This window comes from Cheilinus undulatus, linkage group 22, assembly GCF_018320785.1.
Source record: "Cheilinus undulatus linkage group 22, ASM1832078v1, whole genome shotgun sequence".
In the NCBI taxonomy this organism is placed as follows: Eukaryota; Metazoa; Chordata; class Actinopteri; order Labriformes; family Labridae; genus Cheilinus; species Cheilinus undulatus.
The window spans coordinates 28,581,632-28,599,965 of NC_054886.1; the positions used below are offsets into that span (position 1 = coordinate 28,581,632).

At 38.9% G+C, this 18,334-nt stretch overlaps 1 protein-coding gene across 3 annotated transcripts in view; it reads left to right on the plus strand.

The window, feature by feature from the left end:
• Positions 1–18,334, plus strand: part of arhgap36 (Rho GTPase activating protein 36) — a 125,961-nt gene that overhangs the window by 79,781 nt on the left and 27,846 nt on the right. For all 3 annotated transcript variants that reach the window (XM_041779679.1, XM_041779680.1, XM_041779681.1), the window contains one exon: positions 5,997–6,065. In XM_041779679.1, coding sequence (XP_041635613.1) covers positions 5,997–6,065 — 69 coding nt within the window. The remainder of the gene's footprint in view (positions 1–5,996; positions 6,066–18,334) is intronic.

An 18,334-nucleotide genomic window follows, 5' to 3' on the forward strand; every position in this document is an offset into this window, starting at 1 on the left:
GATATCAGATGTTGATCGGATAGAGTAGGAATCTCAAAAAATTCAACATTAACTCTGAGATTAAGAAACAACAGCAACTGTTTAATTTACAAGTAATAAACCAGTTGTTTTTAAGCTGCAGCCAACCTGCAGTTCCTTAAGTGTCCACTTGAGGCTGCCCGAAAGTCAAGAAACCCTCATTAGATTCCATTTTAAAAATCAATCAATCAATCATTATTTATTCTGTGCCAATTCATTACTGAATTAATCACAAGACACTTTAGAGGGCACATCTAGACCATACTCTTAGAAAGACCCAACGTTAATCACTATGAGTTCAGCGCTAGCCTCTCCACAGTGACAAGAAAACCTGTCCTTTAATGGTCAGGAATCTAGAGCAGAACCAGACTCATGCTGACAGTCCTCTGCTGAAGCTGCACTGAGGTTGGAAAAGGAGGGGGAGTTGGGGGGAAACAGGAAGAGAGAAGAGGGGGAGGCAGAAAGAGGGACAAGAGAAACAACAAAACAACAGAGAGAGGACAGATTTATGGCGGTTGTAGCCATAAACGTCTATTTTGCAGGATTTGGCTGTAACAGCAATAATGCTGATAGCAGTATGTGAAGAATTAGCAAAAACAGCCATGACTGATGTAAACTAGAGCATTGCTAAATTAGCATTAGCAGCAAGAACGATAATATGTAGATGACTATAATTAATCATAGCAGTTTAAGTAGATTTGCTTATAGATTCAATATGTCTATTGTAATAATGATAATAAGAAAGGAGGATGTTTGTAGATGAAGCTGGCAGATCCATAGGAGCAGGTCTTCAGTGTCCAAGATCAGAAGTCATTTTAACTAATGCAGTTTCAGTTCTATGGTGGACTCTGAATCCTGAGTGAAAGTCTTCCACTTGAAGAAAGTCACTGCACTGATTGGACGCTCCTCTCTCAAGGATCTTAGTGATTAAAGGAAGGTTAGATGTGGGTCTGTAATCAGCTAAGGTGTCTTTTTAACCCTGTGAGGCCAATATTGTCATAAATAAAAAAGCTGAATAAATTTTAAACCATAAATCATAGCCACTTCCTTGCTCTCAGTTGTGCCGCTGTAAAGATGCTACCCACACCTTTGTAGCTCTTACAAAAGATGGTTTAGCAAGCCTGGAACTTGGGTGACCTCCCAAGGTCTTTAAAGATGAAAGCCACACTAGTAACTCTGATATTGAACATCTTTTTCAATCCATTTTTTAATCATTCTTGCAGCTAGTGCATACACACTTAGAGAGGAGATAAGAGAGCCTGAAGGACTCATAATAGAGAGAAAAAGACACAGAGAGGCTGTGACTTGTCCCTCTGTGCCAGGTATAAGAACTGTTCTAAATAATGTCTCAAATTCCCAAATGTGCAAGGTCTTTTTTTTTTTTTTTTTTTTTTTTGTAAAAACAGGGATATTCTGAAGAATAGTTACTGTCATAGAAGGACTATTTTTTAATTGTTCAGTCCCAGAGAGATGAGAGCATAATTGTGCAGAAAAATATTAGTGATCAATGTTTTCTGTGTTTCTTACATAATTTTTTAATTTTTTAAATTTCTGTTTAGTTTATTCTTTTGTCTTTAAAGTCCCATAACTTTTATAAAATGCAAGTTGCATTACTGGACCTTTTTTTTAAAGCCCAGGTTGCCCTGGGTAAAAGGATGTTCAGAGCTTGACTGTGCACCACAGGGTTGATTATTTACAAGCTTTTAAAGACAATAAGTTCAGGTCAGATAAAATGGTTACAAGAATAAAGGAGAGTGCTTTCTGGGGCCCAGCCAGACTGGGGGACTATGGAGGTCAGCAAAATCATGTTCTCTTGTAAAGTTAAGCTGTGATCACAATATTTTATAGCTAACCTTAATTATAACCACTTTTATCAAATAAAGATAATTTTTATTATTTGTGCCATAGTGAATAGCCTTCTTCAAAATGTGAAACCCTTTGCAGAAGAAGAATGGAATTAAAAAGTGGCCCAAATGGGTTTAAAGTGGCAAAAATGCGTTGAAAATTTGGTCAAATGGGATGAAAAAGTGTTTTAAACTGGCAAGAATGGGTCAGCTGAGGCAGAAAAAATGGGCAGAAATTGGCAGAAATGGGTTAAACTGGCAAAATGGGCATAACAAACAGTAAAGTATGCAAAAATGGGCAAAAATTGGCGTAAAAAGTCGTTAAAAGTGGTATCAATGGGTCAACACAGGCACCAAAAGGCAGAAAGTGGCAAGAACTTGTTATGAAATTGTAAAAACAGGTAGAAAAAAGTAGTGGAAAAGGTTTAAAATGGACAAAAATGGGTTCTAAGTGGCAAAAATGTGTTAAAATTGGAAAAAAAAATTGGTGGAAAAAGGTTATTGAAACATTAAAATTTGGCAAAATTGCTCTAAAGTGGCAAAAGTGTCATTTGAAAAATATTCCTATTTTTAAAAGGCATATGGAGACCCCCTCTTAGTGTCTCAGGACCCCCAATGGGGTCCCGTCCCCAACGTTGAGAACCACTGCCATATGGGACCCACAAGGACATGCTGGCTGGGGTGATGAAGAAATGTTGTTCAGTGCTGATAAAATGCTGCTATACTAAAGCTAACTGCTACAGTTGTCACCATTGTTTACCATCTTGAAGTACAACTAAGCCCCGCCCATAGCTACTGCTTTGGACTCCTTAAGTGATGTTGATCCGTCTGTCCAGTCTGAATCTTATGACAGACATGGAATCTGGCCAATCCATCAACTTTGCAGGTTTATCTTCTGTGAGCAGCAAAACCTACAGCCCCTGTGTTTAATTTCACTCACTTTAGCTATTATAATGTCACCACTGAGCCGCTGTATTTACTAAAACTTTATCTAGATCTTACTGATGCATCTGTGTTTGATTTAGAAAGCAGCTGTGAAATATCATGACGTGAGGAATGATTACCAGTTTTCTACAATTTAGTGATATTCCTGTGATGCATCGCAGCAGTGCATTTTTGCAAAATCTTACTCTAGCTATGAATAATATCCAAACATCAGAAAAGGTCTTCAGAAGTCTGTTATACTTGGAAACTTCAGCTGTTTGCTCCTCTGAGTTCGCATTAATCTGTCATCTCAGCTCTCTGTGAATGTGTGTTATGTAATCAGAAATTGAGTGCAAAACACTCAGAGTGCTGTCGAAGGAACGTCGCTAAGAGATTAGCTTAGCGTGATGTGCCATGTGCACGGTGGGAGGGGCTGTGAGCTTTGCAAATAAACTCTAATTTCCTGCAGTCATGAGAATACGACCTACACGCACTAAAGTACATAAACACTGAATCACAGGAACATAAACACCAAAGGTCTGCTTTTCTTACTCACTGGGGCTAAATAGGAGATAAAACAACATCTTTCTTATTTCTAATGGTTGAGAATATACTTGGTGACACATTCTGTGATGCAGAGGACTCCATCTGCTCCTTAATAGGAAAAGCAGCCACCCTTGAATCAGTGCTTACTAAACAGCGGCTTTAGAAACGCAAACAATGACTTGTTCTTCTTCAGCGTAAACCTGGCCAGAGTGGGAGGATGTCGAGCTTGTAAAACAAGAGGAATAAAAATAGAGTAGTCACTGTAAAAACCCTCTCTGAGAGAGCTGCTGCTACAGCAGCATGCTCTTATGTGTACATTTTACAATCTAACATAAGGGCATAAGCTTAAAGCTGAATTGTGACATTTCCAGGATGTTTTATTGCCATGAAACCTCAGTACTGCTGTGCTAAAGATATTTTACATGATTTGTCATAAATAATATACACTTATGACTAGACTAAATGCCTGGATTTTATATGTACAGAAAAGCAGGACAGTGAGAGCACAGTGGTGGGTAGAGAAGAAAGGCTATGTGGCTTTTACTGTGATTGGTAGGAACCTCATGATAGGTAAGGCAGCTGTGACCTTTGACCTCAATAATTTAATCAGTTAACCCTTAAACCATGTGTAGGTGTGTGCCAAATCCAACTAAAACTATGCAGTAAAATATGTTAATATTGTACAAACAAGAATTCCAAAAAAGGAAATTGTGTGTATAGCTTCAGATTATTCCTCAACTTTTCCATCCTTTTTGTGCCCCTGTGCCAACTTTTACAGATTATATTGTAGGTATCAGATTTAGGTTGTCGGATAGTTCCTCAGCACTCCACATATTTTCAGTATTTGTATATCCCTATCCCTGCTTTTTTGGAATATGTTGTAGGTTTCAAATTCTGATTTTTAACCCTGCCCCAACTTTTTTAGAACAAGATGCAGATATCCAAATCAGGTTAGTGTATAGTTTCTCAGCAGTCAAGAATGTTCCCAGTTTTTGTTGCCTTTGTCCTAACTCTTTTGCAGCATGCTGCAGGTTTAAATTCAGGTTGTTTGTAAAGTTTCTGATCATTCCACAACTTTCCCAGTATTTTCATGCCCCGGTCACAATGTTTTAAGAACATGTTGCAGGTATTAAATTCCAGTTGTGTGTACAGTTCCTGAGCATTCCAGCACTTTCCCATTTTTTAACCCTGTCCCAACATTTTTGGAACATGTTGCAGGTATCAAAATCAGATTGCAGGTACAGTTTCTGCACATTCCCCAACTTTTCCATTTTTTTTCTTTTTTTTTTTTCCTTGCATCTGTCCCAACTTTTTTGGAACACACTGCAGGCATCAAATTCAGGTTGTTTGTATAGTTTCTGATCATTACACAACTTTCCCATTTTTTAACCCTGTCCCAACTTTTTTGGAACATGTTGCAGGCATCCAATTCAGATTGTATGTATAGTTTCTGAGCATTCAACATCTTTCCAAGAATTTTAATGCCCTTGTTCCAACCTTTTGGAACATGTTGCAAGTATCCAAATCAGGTTGTGTATATAGTTTCTTAGCATTCCAGAATGTTCCCAGTTCTTTTGTTTTGGTTTCCCCTGTACCATTTTTTCAAGACAGTGCTGCAGGTATCAAATCCAGGTTGTTTGTAAAGTTTCTGATCATTCCACAAGTTTACTAACATGTTTATGCCGTCGTCTCAATTTTTTGGAACATGTTGTGAGTATAAAATTGAGATCATTTGTATAGTTTCTCAGCATTCCACAACTTCCACATTTTTTAACCTTGTTCCAACTTTTTTAGAACATGTTGCAGGTATCAAAGTCAGATTTTATGTTTAGTTTCTGAGCATTTCAGAACATCACCAGTTATTTATATTTTTGCCCATGTCTTTTTTGGAATATGCTGCAGGCCTTAAATTCAGGTCGTTTGTATAGTTTCTATCATTCCACAACTTTCCCAGTATTTCATGCCACCCTCCTATCTTTTGTGGAATATGTTGCAGGCATCAAATTTTGGTTGTGTATAATTTTTCTGCTTTCAACCATTTTTACAGTATTTTAATGCCCCCTGTCCCAACTTTTTTGGAACAAGTTGCATTTATCAAATTCAGGTTGTGTGTATTGTTTCTCTTTCCTAGTTTTGTTTTTGTTTTTTGTTTTTTTGCCCCTTGTCCCAGCTTTTTTGGAACATATTGTATGTGTCAAGTTTAGGTTGTGTCTTTATAAATGCTCACATGCGTGCATTTATCAGTCTTCCATGTCGAGGCCAGCGTGCAGCTATTAAGTGAAGGACTATTCAAACAAACAGCAGAGGTCGGTCTATTGAAAGGCTTTGCTCTATTCTCAGAGGTAAGGAAGAGGTACAAGCACTCAGGATGGAGACATAATAAACAAAGGAGAGAGGAAGAGGAAAACGGCCCTAATGAGGGCGCCTCAGGTTCACAGTGTTTGTATTTTAGAGTAGAAGGTGATGATTAAGGTTCATGTAGGGTTGATTAAAGAACAAGCTAAAAACATGTGAAATAGTCCTTTATCTCTCTTCAGTGGAGGGCACACGTGGGTTTTCATTGCAGATTTTCTTATAATGAAAGTCAGATGTCCCTGAACACATCACTATTGTTGTCTCTTAAACTGTTTTATTGATGTCGACCTTCTCTTCTCTTCTTTTCAGAAACACGCAAGCGGAGAAAATCTCTACGCAGGAAGTTCGACTCGTTTTCAAAGGAGAAGAAAGAGCGAGGTGAGTTCATCCCATAAATATCACCATTTGCGGTCAAACATTAAACCATCTCTGGCCTCAGTTTGTCTTTGTGATCATCTGAGTTTCCCTGAAGTCCCGGTTTAACCCGACACCCTCAGGCTCTTTATGACGGTAAATATTATCATCCAACACAAAGTCCCTCTGTCCTCCTAAAGCAACACCCCGACTGACTCTAGCGGCTTTTACCACTAATGGTCCAGCATGCTTAACATGCTGTGTTTATAAGGGCTGGACAGTGATTCAGAGTGCTCAGTGAGTCAAGGCTGAGCTTCATTAGCCAGAGTTGTTTTAGCATAAACTTCATAATGAATGACCACAAACAATGAGGATGTGCGCCATGGTCATTCTGTGTCATCCTGCCAACGCAACACATCTCCGTCAGAAGAATCTTTTCACTTACAAACCCTGATTACTGGAAGTCCCCAAATTTATATGATGTCTATTTTTATCATGTTTACGTAAGCATGATGTGCTGTAAGATTACACACAGCTTTGCACATGATTCTTGACCTTTGACCTACGACATCTAATATATGGGGGGAAATTGTTTCCTGATCTCTTGAAAGTAAAAAAAAAAGCAGCCCACTTCCCTCAGCTCTCACAGACAGTAGGCTAATCTTGCTTTATTTACACTGCTGTTACTAACCTGGGCTGCACGGCTGCACAGGGTTAGCGCTGTTGCGGGGGGGTGGGCACTCATGTGGGTCAGCAAAATCATGGTCCACTGTAAAGTTAGGCTGTGATATCAATATTTCATATTCAACCAGAATAATAACCAGTCTTATCAAAATAAATCTTCTTATCCTATCATCTTATTCATTGGTGCTGTAGAATATAGCCTTCTTAAAAAGTTAATCCATTCTCTTAAAAACAAAATCAAAATGGTTTACAAAATGGCAAAAACCTGAGGAAAAGGTGGTGAGATGGGATTTTGGAAGTAGCAGAAATGGGTTAGGTGTGGCAAAAAAAAAAGAGCAAAAAGTGTCAAAAATGGGTTCAAGTTGTAAAAACTTATGCAAACATAGCAAAGTGGAATTAAAAAGTGGTTCAGAAAATTGGGCAAAATGGGGTTTAAAAGTGGAGAAATGGGTTAACTAAGTCAAAAATTGGTTAATCTGACAAAAATGGGCATAACAAATACTGAAATTTGGTTAAAGTGGGTGTAAAAAGTGGTAAATAAGGGGTTAATAGTGGCAATGATTGGTCATCAGTGACATCAACAGACAGAAAGTAGAAAGTATTGGTTTAGAAGTGGCAAAAACAGGCAGAAAAGGTGGTAGGCAGGGTTTAAAATGGATAAAAATGGGTTTAAGGTGGTAAAAATGGGTGGGGAGAAAGTGATGAAAATGGATTAGAATTTGGCAAAATTGCTGTAAAGTGGCAAAAGTGGGTTAAAAGAGGAAAAATGGGTCCAAATTGTGTAAAATTTGATGTTAAGTGGCAAATAATAGTGGCAAAATTGGTTAAAGGGGCTCTAAGCTAACCTTGCAAAGCAGATGGATACGCCCCTTTTCTTGTTTTTCACTGGTGAATCCATCTTGCAAAGCTCCCATCTGAACCGTTTGGGCCCGGTTAGAAAGTGACAGGACCAATCAGCGATGAGGGGCAGTACTTTCAGGCGCAGCAGAGTCATGACGTAAACAAGCAGCAGCAAGAACTGGTGCAGTTATGGAGGAAGAGATTAGCGTGGATGCTGCTAAAGCGCCAGTTTTATCAGAACTTGATGACATCTCTTCGTTAAAAGAAGAACAAAGAACAGCAGTGAGTTGTTTTCTTTTCAAAAATGACAAAAGTCGAGTACTTACATGTCTATAGTTGCCATGTTTCATGTTATTCATCGGTAGCTGCGCACGCACAGCTTGATAGCGGCTACGTCACGTGTTTTGTTGCTCTGATTGGCCCGTAGAGATGTGACAGACAGAACGTTGAGGCATTGAATGCTGAGGCGCATAGTGCGCAGAGGTCGCCAACTTTCTGCAGAATCAATCGCTACAGACCTCCAAACTTCATGCGGCCTTCAGATTAGCTCAAGAACAGTGCGTAGAGAGCTTCATGGAATGGGTTTCCATGGCCGAGCAGCTGCATCCAAGCCATACATCACCAAGTGCAATGCAGAGCGTCGGATGCAGTGATGTAAAGCACGCCACCACTGGACTCTGGAGTGACCAATCATGCTTCTCCATCTGGCAATCTGATGGATGAGTCTGGGTTTGCCGATTGCCAGGAGAACGGTACTTGCCTGACTGCATTGTGCCAAGTGTAAAGTTTAGTGGAGGGGGGATTATGGTGTGGGCTTGTTTTTCAGGTGCTGGGCTTGGCCCCTCAGTTCCAGTGAAAGGAACTCTGAATGCTTCAGTATACCAAGAGATTTTGGACAATTCCATGCTCCCAACTTTGTGGGAACAGTTTGGGGATGACCCCTTCCTGTTCCAACATGACTGTGCACCAGTGCACAAAGCAAGGTCCATAAAGACATGGATGAGAGAGTTTGGTGTGGATCAACTTGACTGGCCTGCACAGAGTCCTGACCTCAAGCTGATAGAACACCTTTGGGATGAATTAGAGTGGAGACTGAGAGCCAGGCCTTCTCGTCCAACATCAGTGTGTGACCTCACAAATGTGCTTCTGGAAGAATGGTCAAAAATTCCCATAAACACACTCCTAAACCTTGTGGAAAGCCTTCCCAGAAGAGTTGAAGCTGTTATAGCTGCAAAGGCTGGACCGACGTCACATTGAACCCAATGGATTGAGAATGGGATGTCACTTAAATTTATGTGCGAGTCAAGGCAGGTGAGTGAATACTTTTGGCAATATCTGCTTTAAAACTTAGTAAAAGTGGTTTGAAAACTAAATCTCCAAGTACTTCCAGTAAACCAAGGAGACTTTGTTGCTCTGATTCTCTGAGGCGTTGTTGTTCCACCATAAATCAAAAAGGAATTTAAGGCTCTGAGGAAGCCCAACCACAATGTACCAACTCATCTTTTGTTCACAGTGGGAACAAAATAATCTGGAGTTTTTCTCTGATCCCATGTTTCCTGTTTTCATCATCAAAATGAAAGAATACTTCTCTAAGACTAGTGCCAGCTTCTGTTTATAGTATAAAGAGCAGATTTGGAGCAGTTTAACGCACCAGAATAGGTTGATAATACTCTTTGGCTATAGTATTGTTTACACTGCGAACATACAAACACAGACCTCCTATGTTACGGCTCTGTATTTGCATTTCTTCCACCTTCATCCTCTTCTTCCTCTCGCTGTAAAGCCACACAGTCCCTCGTCTCTCTGCGGTTGGTGACCCAGCCTCTCATAAAGAGATGTTCTTTTTTCCCCAGGTGATTATGGCAGCACTGAGAGATTCGAGCCAAAACACACAGCGCACACATTCCCAGGCTGTCTGTGCAGGTCTGTAAATCCTGCCTCCAGCCTCTTACACACAAGGACTTAGCTGAAGCTAACCCTACTAATCAAAAACCGGGACATTGGGACCTGGCAGACCTCCTGCTGGCTCTGCTCACCTACGAGTGAGGGCACGGGTGCGGCCTTCAGCAGTCAGCAGGTCTCTATGTTAACTGACCACCAGAAATGTTGGGACATTTGGTCCTAGGTTATTCACCTTTTCATAGCAGATGATGGAGAGAAAACCAGGATCAGTCTGTACATGGACATTCTGATTACAGCTCCAGTTCCAAAAAAGTTGGGACAGGCTAAGAAATGCATGATCTTCAGGCCCTTAGGTGATTCTGTTCTAGAAATCACTGCATGGGCTCAGTTGGTCTTGCCATCCACAAATGCAAAAAAGAAGCCAGATTTTGGCAGAAATGCCGGCATCTTGTCTGGACCAAAGCTCCTTTAAAATGGACTGAGGCAGAATGGAAAACTGTTCTGTGGTCACATGAATCAAATTTTTTTAATTCTTCTTGGGGTTGGGGTTGCATTAGTGCCCTGGATATGGGAAGTTTTAGAGCAGGGCTATTCAATTACAAATTCAAGGGGGCCAAATTTTAAAATCAAGAAATGTAGCCGGGCCAGACATGTTCGGTGCCCAGAAAGCAGTTAAAATGTCAAATTTGGACCAATACAGACCAATCTGTTGAAAAATATGCACTTTTATTCATAGCTTCCCTTTAAAATTTGGCAACATGAGAAAAGCACATGAAAAAGTGCATAAAACACAACAACAGAGCTGGATTTGAACATAACCTGAAGTAGTAGAAATGTTCAAATCTCTTGAAGGAAAATAAAAAATTTTTCTCTTGAAGGAAAATAAAATAAACAGAATGAAAAAATAAAATGAAATTCTATAAATAATAATTTTAGTCACACCTTACCCTGGGGCTACTTCTGTCAGCACTGCTAGCCATGCTTCAAAACAATGCAGTGCATTGTAGATTGACTGTTGCTAGGCTACGTGGAGTGTTGCATTCACAGACTGAAATACTGGGGGAATTTATGAAAACATGCGAAACAGGTTGCCCTCTGCATCATGACCACAGGCTGGGCCATTTGGGGGTTGGTTCTGGGCCACCATGTGGCCCCCTGGGCCTCTAATTCAATAGGCCTTGTAGTGCCACATTATGTGATAACGCTGCATTATGTAAGCCACTAAGCGGTTAGGGTTAGGGCAAGGTAGTAGGGTATACCCTGGAGCCCACCTTAAGTCCTAGGGTTAAGGTTAGGTGTTTCTAGAGCCCTGAAGGGGGGTTAGGTTTAGGCATAAGTCACTAAGCGGTTAGAGTTAGAGTAACGTAGTTGGGTAGGACATACCTTGGAGCCCACACTAAGTCCTATGGTTAGGGTTATTACATAATGCGGCGTTATTACATGATGTAGCGCTACAGGCCTGTTTTAGAGCAACATATGTCCCATCTAGACAACGTATCATTCACGGAAGGTCTTGACTATTTCAGCACAACATTGCTAAACCACATCCATCACGACAGCATGGCTTCACAAGAGAACAGTCCAGGTGCTGAACTGGTCAGCCTGTAGTCCAGACCTTTCACCAACAGAAAACATTTGGAACATCATAAAGCCAAAGAGTCCAGCAAAGAAGACCCAGGAAATAACTTTTGAGCAGCTATCAGACAAGAATGGGACAACATTCCCCCCCCAAAACTTTAACAGCTGGTCTCCTCGCTTCTCAGACGTTACAGACTGACATTAAAAGACAAGAGGATGCCACACAATGATAAACACAGCCCTGTTCTATAGTAAGTAAATATGAGTTTAGGAGACTTGCAATTCATTGCATTCTGTTTACATGTTTAAGCGGTGTCCCAAGTTTTTTGGAATTTGTTTTATAAAAAATGATTATTGAGTTGTGCAAGCCATTTATTCTTGTATTTAAAAACTTAAAACTAGCCTTTTACATCCCAGCTTAAAATAACACTCATGTATATTGATGTTGTAATATTATTTCAATCTTTCATTTGCTTTCCACTCTAAACTTCTTGATTCCATTGATATTTCCTGTTTATAGACATCTATACAAATACAGTTCTGGCTATCATTATTGAAACGATACATCATCATAACTGTGCATAAAAAATTAACAGTTTGTTTATTTCTCTCACTTGTTGCAGCCAGCCCTCTAATCCATCCAGTGTGTATTCCCCTGATTAGATCCCTGTGGGCCTGTCCAGGGTTAACTGTAAAATAAACACTACACTTGGACAGGAAAAGGCCGTGCATGTCTGCTACTTTAAGCCTCGTTGTTGTGGGACTTCACTGCTCTCTGTCTTTAATATTTGTGCTCCTCAGGCCGTTTTTCATTATGTAGAGACCCACAGAGATTTATACTTAGATGGTGTTCAGAAATCACAAATATTCCTCTTTCACCACAGCAGCAGCTGGACGATAATGTCAGTACTCCTGGGAATTGTACTGAGTGGATCTGAAGTCCCATGTTTATTTAAGACAGGATGTCCTCCGAGTAAACTCCACTGGAACAACACAGAGGAAAACTCAAGGAAGCATATTAACGTCTTTATAAGCTTTTCCTAAAAATAATAGTCTGGAGAGGAAAGAGATAAAAGCAGCAAAGATATGCAAACATGCAAGGATGGGATAATAGGAAAGTAAACGTGTCAGAAAACACTTACAGACATCACAATGGCTGTCTGAACTAAAGATCTATTCAGCATGACAAAAATAAGCAACAGTTTCCCAGGTATGTGGAGGGGAAAAGTAAACATGGTTTGAAAATTCGTTCAAGTTCATTTTCTGGTTCAAACTCAATCATCTCCAATGTAAACATTTTGAACCCTATCCTCCAGATTTGGAGCAGGTATAATTCACCACTACAACACTTCTGAATCATTGTCATGAGATCAAAATCACACGCGAGACAGAATATTAAACAAAATTGTTATTCCCTTTACTTGGTAAAAAAAAAAAAGACACCCAGTATGAACCATTTTTATTGAGGCCAAGTCAAAATAAACAACCATATCGTCTGCATATGATGGCAGTCTACCCCACTGTAAGGCTACTTTCACTTCACTTTATTAATGAAACTAGTATTCTTTCCTTATTAATTGTTCACTTCACTTTTTACTTTAGCCTGACACCCCTACTGGGGTATAGGCTGTCAACAAGGGACCTCCAGAGTACTCAGTCACTGGCGTTCTTCTCTATCTGCAACCAGGTGCGTCCCAGTCTTTTGGTGTCAGACTGGAGATCCTGCCTCCAGGAGTTTTTTTGGTCGGCCTCTTTTCCTCTTCCCTTTGGGGTTCATAGTCAGAGCCTGTCTGGTGGTGGTAGACACAGGTTTTCGTAGTGTGTTATTAATGAATTTAAGTGAATTATTTCAGTGGTTTTCAACTATGATTGGTGAAGCTTTACAGTATAAACCAGTGTTACTCAACCTGCTCAACCAGAGAGCCAAATTCTTGAAAAATACCTTTGCAAGAGCCACAATAGAAGTGGTGAAAAGTGTCAAAAACAGCTTCAAGTAGCAATAATAATAAGTTAAAGGTGGCAAGAAAAGGTCAAAAAGCAACAAAAAATGGGTGAAAAGGGGTGAAAATGGAGAGGAAAAGGGGTCAGAAAGTAGCAAAAATGGGCGAGAAATGACAAAAATGAGTTAAAATTGGCATAAAATGGTCCAACTGTGGCACAATCTGTGAAATGTGACTTAAATGGGCAAAATGCAGTGAAGAGTGGCAAAAATGGGCAAAAAACAGGAAACAATTGGTATTTAGTGGCAAAAGGTAGATGAGATGGGTGAAAAGGGGCAAAAAAAGGTGAAAAAGGGCAAAAATGGGATGAAAGTGGTGAAAAGAAGTGGCAAAAATGGGCAAAAAGAGAGGAAACAAGTGGTATCCAATGGCAAAAGGCAGCTTAAATGGGCGAAAAGTGAAAAAAAAAGGTGACAATGGTCAAAAATTGGATAAGAGTTGCAAAAAAGTGTCTAAATGGGCAAAAACTAGGAAACAAGTTATATTCAATGCCAAAAGGAAGCTTAAATTGGTGAAAATGGGGAGAAAAATTGTGAAAAGGGGCAAAAATTGGATAAAAGTGGTGGGGGAGGGGTAAAATGTTGCAAAAAAGTTTCAAAATGGGCAACAAAGTACAAAAAAAGTGGTATTTAATGGCAAAAAAGATAGCTTAAATGGGTGAAAATGGCGAAAAGCGGTGGCAAAAATGGCTAAAAAGAGAAGAAAAAAGTGCGATTCAATGGCAAAAGGCAGCTTAAATAGGTAAAAAGTGGCAAAAAAAATGTGAAAATGGATTAAAAAATTGGATAAGAGTTGCAAAAAAGTGGCTAAAATGGGCACACAAAAAAAAGGTAGCTTAAATGGATGAAAATGGGGCAAAAAAAAGGTAAAAAGGGGCAAAAATGGGATAAAAGTGGCATAAAAAGATGGGTAAAATGTTGCAAAAAAGTTTCAAAATGGGCAAAAAAAGTAGGAAAAAACAGGTATTTAATGGTAAAAGACAGCTTAAATGGGTGAAAAAGGGATAAAGGTGGCAAAATGAGTAAAAAAAATGGCAAGAAATGGGTAAAAAGTGGCTAAAACGGGATAAAAAAAGTAGGAAAAAGTGGTACTTAATGGGATAAGGTGGCTTAAATTGGTGCAAAATGGCAAAAAATGGTGATAAAGGCCAAAAAGTGTCCCTTTTTATAGTTTTCTGGGGGAATAATATTTCAAATGAAGACATAAAAGAGCCAAAAAATAATCACAAAAGAGCCACATGTGGCTCTGGAGCCACACATTGAGTATCACCGGTATAAGGAGTGTAACGTGTAGGTTGGTGCAGCCACCACAGCACTCCTGCAAGGCCAAACCAAGCAAACTTTGAGCCTAAATCCTAGTTAAGATGTTATTTGGTGGATTGTTAGAATCCTTTTAGTTTGAGGTGAGACCAGTAGGTGATCCATCTTCATCAGGAGGGTAAGACATCGGAGCACTGTATAACACTGTGATGCAGGAGGAGCTGATAAGAAATCACTGAGTGTTCACTTTGAATACATAGAAGACAGAATACATTAACCGTCACTGACTCCTAAAGTAACTTACAACAGCTCCTCAAAACAACATTTAATTATAAGAAGTTTCTAGCTGCAAGCTTGATGGCAAACACGCGTGTTGCCATGTCTCTTCTCCTTTCTTTTTGTGTAAGTGACAAAAAGCTCCTGTGGCGATATAGCACAGTGAAGCCTTGATCTCTCAATTGTCTCGATGTTCTGTTTGCGAGGTTGGCTGACCCCTTTGGCGCAGTTTTGCATGACTTTTGGACACTGCCAGCCTAATCCAGTGAACACCTTGTCCCCCACAACAAGCATCTAACACGTCATAGTCGTCAGAAAAAGAAGTCATATGTCGAGAAGCAGTGATATTAAGTGGTCTGTTTGGCTGTTCCCACCAGCAGACGTCAGGGATGAGGAATCAGCGCAGAGCATTGTATAACAAACAGCTGAGTTGATGGATGGAGCCCATTCTGGTTGGCAGAGGAAGTTGTGTTCATTTGAAATCTATCCACTCGCTCACAGTCTTGCCAGTTTCCTGCTGAGATGCCTTTGAGTAAGAATCTCTAATAAGTTTGAAGCAAGAGGATTACTGTAATTAAATATACAATGCTCAGAATAGGCTGGAAAATGGCAAACAGCCACTGATGTTGATAAGAGCTAATGTGGATCTTAATGGAAACATTGTGAAGAGCTGCACCATAAAGCAAATTTTTTCATGATTAGCCACATATGGAGCAAGTTAAACAACAAACTATGGTCCAAAGCTTGGTATTTATCATCATATCATGTAAATTAGCTCATCATCTGTGAAGAAACAACTCCAGGATTTCACAGAACAATTACTCAGACAGTGGAAGCTACATTTGGTTTTTGAACAGAGTTAATAAGACCTACTTTTTTCAAGACAGTCAGACTGAAGATTTCAGATCTCAGACGCCCCCCTTGAAAGCAACAATGGTGAAACACCACATCTGTCAGAACTGAAATACATAAATTCAAAAAAGGAAAAAGAAACTTAACATCAGGATAGAGTAAGGGTTAAAGCAACAAACCCTTTTAAAAAGCCATGAGCCACACAGTCACAGAAAAAAGCTTTTCCTCCATGAAAGGACTTAGTCACAGCTAAAGTAGCTAAGGCTAAGGCTAACAAAGTTATTTTAGTAAGCACTGATAACATAACTGTGTAGTTCACATAACTAAACCCAAAGTTAATAAAGCTACCTTAGTTACGTAAGCTACATAGGTAACATAGCTGCATGACTAATGCAGCTAAGCTAAAGCAAATAAAGCTACATTAGATACATAGAAAACAGTAGCTACGTACTTAATGTAAAGCTAATGAAGCTACATTAGCCATATGTACATAATGTAGCTACATAATTAATTCAGCTAAACCCACAGCTAACAAAGCTACATTAGCTATGTAAACTACATAACTAATGTAGCTAAAGAAAATGAAGCAAGCCACATAGCTATGTACATAATTCAACTAATTCTTAAGATAATAAAGCTATGTTAATTATGTAAGCTACCTAGGTAACAAAGCTACATTTACTATCTAAAATACATAACTTATGTAGTGAAAAGTAATGCAAATGAAGGTAGCTACGTAGCTATGTACATAATACAGCTAGATCTTAAGATCTGACCAAAGTTATGCTAGCTATAAAAGCTATGTGGGAAATGAAGCTATGTAGCTGAATCCAAGCTAAGGAAGCTACATTAGATTATGCTACATTCACTAAAGCTAGACCTGAAGTTATTTCATGAATAGGGTATCCTACCTATGTAGCTAAATCAAAAGCTAATGAAGTTACTTTATAATGTGCTGCTTTCGCTAAAGTTAGACCTGAAGTAGTTACACAAATAGTGGCTATATCCATTATGTAGATTAATCTTAAGAAAACAAAGCTATGCTAGCTATGTAAGCTACATCGGTAATGCAGCTTTGTAGATAAATCCAAAGCTAACAAAGTTACATTAGATTATGTTACTTTTGCCAAAGCTAGACCTGAAGTAGTTACATGAATAGTGGCTATATACATAATGAGCTTAGTCTTAACATAACAAAGCTATGCTAGCTATATAAGCTACGTGGATAATGTAGCTATGTAGCTAAATCCAAAGCTTACAAAGCCATGTTAGATCATGCTGTTTGCTAAAGCTAGACCTGAAGTTGTTACGCTAAAGCTATTGCAGCTATATAGGCTTATGTCTAACTTATGTCTCACTAGCAGTAAAATTAACTACGTAGCTAGTGAAGCTATGTTAGCTTAAGCGAAAGCTAACTAAGCTAAAGTGAGCTACTGTTAACTAACTACTTCTAGAACCTGTCTATTCATAATTTAATCCCTGATTAGACATTGGAAATGTTTCATTTATGAAATGATGCTCAGTCTTGATGTTTATTTTAAGAGTATAACTGGTAGAATTTATTTGTGAATAAAGTTTAAAGGTACAGTGTGTAAAAATGGGACTTTCAACATCTAACAGTCAATTCTGGAGTGTGATGCTCATTTCTCTGGTGATAACTGTGGGAACCAGTGAAGTTTAAAAATCAATACATGCTTAACTGTTATTTGGTTCCTTCTGTGGTGCCATAGAAACAAGCAAAATGCAAAAATCCAAGATGGCAGCTTCCTTGGAGGGGACCCTCCCTATGTATGAATAAAAGGCTTATTCTGAGTTAATTTAAAACATAAATTTAAAAAATCTGTTATCAGATGTCAACACTAATTTAGATCAATCTACTTATAAATGTTATGTTTCATTTTAACCAAGCTTGTTTTGCTAAATGCTAATAGACTAAATATTACACACTGCACCTTTAACAGGAAAAAAAAATCTAAAACAGTGTACCTCCAAATTATGTCCATTTGGTTCCGACAGTTCTGTCACCTCACAGCTGTAGTCAGTTAAAGGGGAATCTGAGATCTGTGGTCTGCAGTGAGACCCCTCTCATATTTACATAACAGGTATGATGAGATATTTCATGACATTGATTAATGTTATAACAGGTGTTTGTACTACCCTACAAACCTGAATGATACATCAGAGAGAAATCAGGCAAGAAAAACCCTTGAAAATGTCAGCTATTCAATTTTGTCTCAGGAATTCATTTATTTATTTTAACTTAAAACCTGTTCTTTTTTTTTTGTCATGATAGCTCGTATTAGCCAGCGGCTAGCTCAGTCCTAAGTGAATTGTTAGCTGTTGTTTAGCTCTGGAATCTCCTGCTCCCATTAGCCCTTAGCTCACTTAAACTCTGATTAGCCTATCAACAACCTACTGTTAGCTTGCAGCTAATGCTAACTGGCAGCGAGCCAACAAAGCACCTGTCAAGAAGCTTATCAGTGAGCCTGGCACCTGATGGAGGCACACGTGGAGGAGGGCTGCTGAGCCTCCAATCAAACAGGGGATATCTGTAAACAACTGTGGATGAAGAGCTCGTGGTTGTTTTTTTAACTGCCAGGAAAAAAAATGATCAACATTAAGATATGTTGAATAAAACTGCTGAAAAAGGCCAAATTCTTCAGGAGAATACTTATTTCTTAACTCACAATATTCCACTGTTTTAACTATATGCAGTGATTTATATTTTACTATCAAATACTCAAAAAATGTCCAAATTATTATTATTATTTTATTATTATTATTTTTGCATTTGAGATTATGTTTTTTTTTTTCTTGCCTATAATGCAACAGTGTGTTTTATTTGTACCATATATTTACCAAAATTTGTGATTGGAATAGACTGATTTTCTTGTTTTCAATA